The sequence below is a fragment of the Miscanthus floridulus genome, chromosome 10 (genome assembly GCF_019320115.1).
Source record: "Miscanthus floridulus cultivar M001 chromosome 10, ASM1932011v1, whole genome shotgun sequence".
Taxonomy (NCBI): Eukaryota; Viridiplantae; Streptophyta; class Magnoliopsida; order Poales; family Poaceae; genus Miscanthus; species Miscanthus floridulus.
Genome location: NC_089589.1, coordinates 22,919,242 through 22,925,851, shown reverse-complemented (window position 1 = coordinate 22,925,851; position 6,610 = coordinate 22,919,242). Strand labels below are relative to the sequence as shown.

The 6,610-nt window shown below is 43.6% G+C and overlaps 1 protein-coding gene across 2 annotated transcripts; it reads left to right on the top strand.

Annotated features, from left to right (window-relative positions):
- The first annotated feature begins 709 nt into the window (after window positions 1–709).
- Window positions 710–6,252, top strand: LOC136487837 (putative disease resistance protein RGA1). Of its 2 annotated transcripts, XM_066484945.1 has the most exons (4): window positions 710–1,878; window positions 3,742–5,641; window positions 5,741–5,827; window positions 5,916–6,252. In XM_066484945.1, exons 1-3 carry the CDS (start codon window positions 838–840, stop codon window positions 5,785–5,787), a joined length of 2,988 nt encoding a protein of 995 aa, XP_066341042.1. In that variant the 5' UTR covers window positions 710–837; the 3' UTR covers window positions 5,788–5,827; window positions 5,916–6,252. The 2 variants fall into 2 exon arrangements, with proteins under 2 accessions (XP_066341042.1, XP_066341041.1); XM_066484944.1 differs by having other exon boundaries at window positions 5,741–6,252.
- Window positions 6,253–6,610: the final 358 nt, after the last annotated feature.

Sequence of the window (6,610 nt, the reverse complement as noted above, 5' to 3'; positions counted from 1 at the left end):
ATGACCTGCATGAGCGTGCGGCATCCTCCTCCTCATCCTCGACTTCTAGGACGTCCTCGACGATGACAAACGACTCGTCCTCCATCCTTGCGTCCATGGCAGGCACCGGCAGGTCGGCGGCGGATTTGGGCCCTGTGGGGGTGTGCACGGTGGCGTCCGCCATCGGCGGCATCGCAGGCGTTGAGGGAGGTCGCAGCAGCGCCCTCGTGCCGGATCCAGCAGTGGCGAACTCGGTGGCAGCCACGGCAGTGGCACCCGGCGTAGGCGGCGGCGCGGGTGCTGATTGAGCTCACGGCGGTGCCCCAACTCCAGATCCGGCGTGGGCGGTGTCGGAGGCGGCCGCGACTGCGGCTCTCGGCGTCGGCGACGGCGCCCCAGCACCGGATCTGGTGGGGGCGGGCTCAACCACGGCGCACGGCCGGGCGAGCTCCAGCGGCGGCTCCTTAGTGGAGGCGCATCCCACGACGCTGAAGGCTGCAGGAGGGGCTGGATGTGCGGGATGGGAGGCTGTAGGGAGGGGAGGGGAGCGGGGAGGAGGAGGGGGGTGAAGGCCAGGGCCACCGGTGCCAGGGCAGCCGGCGGCGGCGGGTTGAGGGCGGCCGCCAGGTGCGCCGCTAGGGTTTCATCCGCACGTCGGGCGCCCCTGTAATCTTTTTCTATAGCTGTGTTTCTCATTGTAGATCTACCTATATATCTATTGTTGCAGGGGCCTACTTTTCAATAATTAGTGTTATGGTTACAGGGCCCTCGGTTCCTTTACCATAAATATTACCTTTGCTTGAAACAAATCACGTGATATTTTTATCTAATTTTGACTTTGTAGACACCGAAGCAGCTATGGCGGTGGTATTGGACGCTTTAGCATCCTACCTACAACACATGCTGTTGGAGATGGCTAAAGAAGAGGTGCATATGCTCTTAGGTGTTCCTAATGAGATAAAAAAGATGGACATCAAGCTCAGGGACCTTAAGAGGTTCATCGCCGATGCTGACAAGAGGAACATCAGCGATGAGAGTGTGCAATCATGGGTGAGAGAGCTTAGGAATGCCATGTATGATGCAACCAACATTCTTGATTTGTGCCAGCTCAAGGCCATGGAACGGGGTCCATCCAAGGATATGGGCTGCTTCAATCCCTTGCTCTTTTGTTTGAGAAATCCTCTCTATGCTCATGACATTGGTAATCGCATAAAGAATCTCAATGAGAGGCTAGATGACATTGAGAAGCGTAGCAAAACCTTCAACTTCATCAACCTTGCTTCTTATGAGGACGACAAGAAAAAGGTAGAATCCTCCCTTCGCGCTAGGCGTGAGACGACGGGGGAGGATGAGTTAGGTGTGGTTGGTGACAAGATTGAGGAGGACACAAGAAATCTAGTGAATTTACTCACAAAGAAGGAGAAAAACATACATGAACATAAAAAAGTTATGGTTTATGCTATTGTGGGAGTTGGAGGGATTGGCAAAACCACCCTTGCCAAGAAGATCTTCAACCATGACTTCATCAAATTAGAGTTCAAAAAGAGACTATGGTTGAGCGTCAATCAAGAATTTAACGAGAGTGATCTACTGGAGAGCGCTATCATTGAAGCACGAGGAGATCATCAAGCAGCTAGAAACCCAAAGGCTGCACTAGAGCAAATCCTTAAGGAAGCCCTAGAGGGGTGCAAGACCTTATTGGTGATGGATGATGTTTGGGACCACCATGCATGGGAGAAGGTGCTCAAGCCTCCATTGATAAAATCACTTGCTCGAGGAAGCCGTGTTCTCGTTACAACAAGACAAGATGCAGTTGCTCGAGGCATGATGGCAGAGGTTCCCTACCACCATGTCGACAAACTAGAGCAAGAAGATGCCTGGTCTTTGCTCAAGAAGCAGGTTCGTATAAGTTAATTGAAGGATTTAATATGTTATGTATTCATGTGTGCACATTTGCTTCACAATCTATCTAGATAGTTGGTAGTCTTGTACATTTGCTTCATAGTCTATCTAGCTAGTCGGTCTGTACATGCCATGCCCCTAAGCTTCACCTTCTATTGTGGTAGCTTTTCTTCAGAAACAAATTTGTTTAGCACGACACTACTGCCTGATGCACATTTGGGCTAGTAAGTTATCTACAAAACCTTTAAGATTTGTTGTAACTTCCATTTAATTGTAAACGTTAGTTGAGGGTAGTTTATTTATGGAAACAAATATATGCATGCAAGGAATTCTTTGGCCATCCAGAATGTTCTAACAATTATAATCGTTATCATCACCATTTGTTATTACTGACTGAGCTTAAATTGGCTCAAGAACAAAGTGCCCCTATGTAATATTTATAATTTATAACATCTACTCCCTCTGTCCCCCATTGTGTGTCGTTCTAGGAGTGCTAGTATATGTCCAGATTCATACAATATTTAATGCACCTGTACATCCTTCATGTCTAGGTTCAGATACTTGTTTGCTGCACAAGTACAGAGCCAAAACGACTAACATATCGGGACGGAGGGAGTATGCATTTTCAGTTGTTTTTATTAGGTTTCTTATGCACACGGATATGCAAATTAACCTAGATGGTTATTTATTTTAGCACTAATATTATGAATCTAGGCTACAAACTACTTTGAAGACACTACTACAGAAACATTATCCCCACCAGTTTAGAAACCGCCATCACCGTCAGTTTTGCGATTTCGTAGTGAAACTGGACGGTGATGCTCACCTTGGTCTTTGAAATCGTTGAAAGAAATATAATAAAAACATTTTAAAATAGATACATGTGACGTTTGCACATACTGCCATCTGTGTTGGCCCACAACCCCCAGTGATGCAACATAGGCAGGTGGAGGGTAGTAAGGCAAGCATGTGTGGTGTGACGGAGGTGGGGACAATGTTATAGGGTGAATGGACCATAATAGTATAATAATACAATTTTAGGAACCTTGAGTGTGGAATTTGCAAGTACCAAGACCGAGATGAGAATTCAGAACAAGTTTAGAGAGCTAAATGTGCAATCTGCATATACTAGGACTAGGATTAGAACTCATGACAAATTTAGGGAGTTGAGTGTGCAATTTAAAAGTACTAGAACCTGGATGAGAACTTAGGATAAGCTCAAGGACCACTAGTGAAATTTACTCTTTATTTAATAATTAATCAAGAGCTAAAAATCTTCCATAACAAACCACAAATAAATAATGATACTAACAATTTTTTGTTAATTACATTTATCTCTGCACTGGGTACGCCCTTTAATTTAAATAAGTTTATAAATTTTGACAAAAAATATTATGTCATATCAATGCTAGTAATTTAATTTTAATTATTCTATATTTATACAAAATAATATTACTGCAAAATTTTTTGATGTAGAAAATTCAATATCTTTAGTGCCACAGTGCAGGGCTTAGAGGACAGTTCATTCCATTTTAGTAAAATAAAATTATAATTATTAAAAGCTACAATAAATACTGGAGTGACTATGGTACATAATACAGTGACTATAAAATACAAGAGCTGGTAATTATAGAGTGACTGCTGACAGAACTACTTTTGTGCACAGACGTCACCTAGTTGCACCATAGTGCTATAGGTGCACGGAAGTGGTACATCGGTCATATGCTTAGAACGTCGTACGTGATTTTGCCTCTGCACACAGAATCATTTACGAGCACTCGATTTTGCCTCCGATTAGGACGAAATGTATATATATCTCCATATTCCACATAATTAACTGGCTTAATTAGCTGCTTGCAGGTGGTCGGAAATGAAAATAATGATGAACAAAAGGTTGATACACTGAAGGACATTGGAATGTCGATTATAGCAGAATGTGATGGTTTGCCTCTCGCAGTCAAAGTAATAGGAGGCCTCCTCCGCCAGAAAATGATAAGGCGAAGCGATTGGAAAAAGGTCCTTAATGATTCTACATGGTCAGTATCTCAAATGCCTGAACAGCTAAACTATGCAGTATACCTGAGCTATCAAGATCTGAACCCTGAGTTGAAGTCTTGCTTTCTGCACTACGCCCTCCTCCCAAAGAACACGGTGTTCAGGGATGACCGTATTGTTGCCATGTGGATTAGTGAAGGATTTGTTCATGGAAACTCACAGGATTTGGAAGTGTTAGGAAAAGAGTACTATGACCAGTTAATAGCTAGGAACCTTCTAGAGCCTGATCAACGGTACATAGACCAGATAGTTTGCAATATGCAGGATGTTGTTCGCTCGTTCGCTCAGTATTTGACTAGAGATGAAGCATTGATAGCTCACAAAACTGAGCCTGGCCATACCAATAACATTAACCCACAAAATGTTATTCGGTTATCACTAAAATCCAAAGAATCAGAGTCAAATGAGCTAGAGTGGAGTTCTCTACAAGCACATATATCACTGCGAACACTTTTTTTAGTTGGGGAAACAAAGATCAACCCAGGTGATTCACTGTCATCTTTTCCTTGGTTGCGGACCCTACATATAGAAGATGGAAATTTTGATGCTTTGTCTGAATCTTTGGCCCAACTCAAACACTTGAGGTATTTGTGCCTAGATGGCACTAACACATCTAGGCTGCCAAAAAAAATAGCCAAGATGAAATTCTTGCAGTGCATTGACCTTTCTAATTGTAAAAGTTTGGTGAAGCTTCCTCGTGGCATTGGAGAGTTACGGCAGCTGAGGTATCTAAGCCTTGAATACTCAGGTATAAACAATATACCCAGGGGTTTCGGCAGCCTAACTAATTTGAGGGTATTGAAGGGGTTTCCAGCCCATGTGGAGGGTGATTGGTGTAGTTTGGAAGAATTAGGACCTCTTAACCGGCTCACGAGTCTTGATATTTGTGGCCTGGAGAATGTATCTTATTCCACATTTGCTATAAAGGTTATGCTTGGTGAAAAGGTGCACCTCAGCTATCTGTGCTTACACCTCACGAGTCTTGAGGAAGAGCAGCAACACATCGAGAAGGTGTTTGATGAGCTCTGCCCTCCACCTTGCTTAGAAACTCTAGAAATCGAAGGGTACTTTGGTCAACGACTTCCACGGTGGATGACGTCGACAGCAATTGTGTCCCTTGGATTCTTGAGGATTCTAACGATGGAAGACTTGCTTTATTGCATAGAGCTACCTGACAGCTTATTACAGCTCCCCAGCTTGGAGTTCCTACAGATTATAAGTGCCCCAGCCATCAAGCATGTTGGGCCAGAGTTCTTACTACCACACCATCATGAGCACCCAAGCGCTTTGGAAAACTTTGGTTCTGATTTGAAAATTGAGGTGAGTAGATGTCATGGACTAGAGAGGATCAGCAATCTGCCAAATTTGCAGAACCTCGTGATCATAAGATGCCCAGAGTTGAAGCTATTGGAGGGTTTGCCTGCACTTCATAGACTCGCACTGGAGGACTACGACATGGAAACACTCCCTGGATACTTGAAGGACGTAAACCCAAGGGATTTGCATGTAGAGTGCGACGTCCCGCTGCTGGCTTCCATAGGTAAAGGGAAATCCAGCCCTGAGTGGGACAAGTTTAGCCATATCAAGCAGGTCAAGGTATATGCAGATGATAAGGACAACAACATTCGAAGGAAGTGGTACGTGAAGTACACGAGAGATCCTTTCAGCTTCAAGACAAACATCAGCCCCTCTGCCGACGCTTCAGGTAAATTAACACAACACTGCTTGCTTTATATGTTGCATATACTGAGCACCTTTCTTGCTATTGGAATATCTGGTTACTTAACTAGACGGTCCGTTTCAGGGGGTGAAACAGAGGAGGTGTTATTGGACAAAGTGGAGCAAGTTTGAAGGGAATTCATCGTGGAACAACAGAGGGAGTAACAATAAAGTATGCATGCTACTCCAAGACTATTATTATTACTACATACGTCTCTAGCACTATCGATTATAGAATGCATAAAAGACCTCGCCTGCAGGTGGAGTGCCGCATGGACAAAAAGCAGCCTTGGAGGCTGGAGCTATCATCGCTACGGCCGAAGAAGAAGCAATGGAGCCGATTACTACGCTGCGGGTCGTCGTGAGGCAGTCAGATGTTGGACACTGCAAATAAATTCATGGTGACTAGAATGCGATGTGATGTGAATTAGTTTTTTTATTCGAATCTGTGTGTACTGTGGATGCAGGTTACCACCTGAGAATACAGAGCCTTGTACATATAATTAAGTTGTGAGTCGTCATGTTACAAAACAAATGTTATGATACAGCTTATTCCGGCTTGCGGTTTCATTGTGAGCCTGAAAATGTACGTAGGTTGCCAACTAAATGTTCATATATATATATATATGCTGCCAGTGCCATGAGAATGCCAGTGCCATGAGAGATGCTCTATTCAATAAGATTATAAAGCATGAGACTCTAGAAATAAATTTTATTCAAATTTTTTGTCTCTAAGCCCAATATTAGTCTCTAATTTTAGTATGGCTTGCTTTCACTATTTCTGGTCAAAGCTAATTAGTGTTTGCATGTCCACCAAATTTCCTGTTCCAGTTTATTCTGGCCAACGCTGATTAGACTAGTTCATAGAGCTTGTTTTTAGAGACTTATATGGCTTATGTTTTGTCATTCTGGCCAACGCTGATTGATGAACATTTGACCATAAAAGTTTTTACTG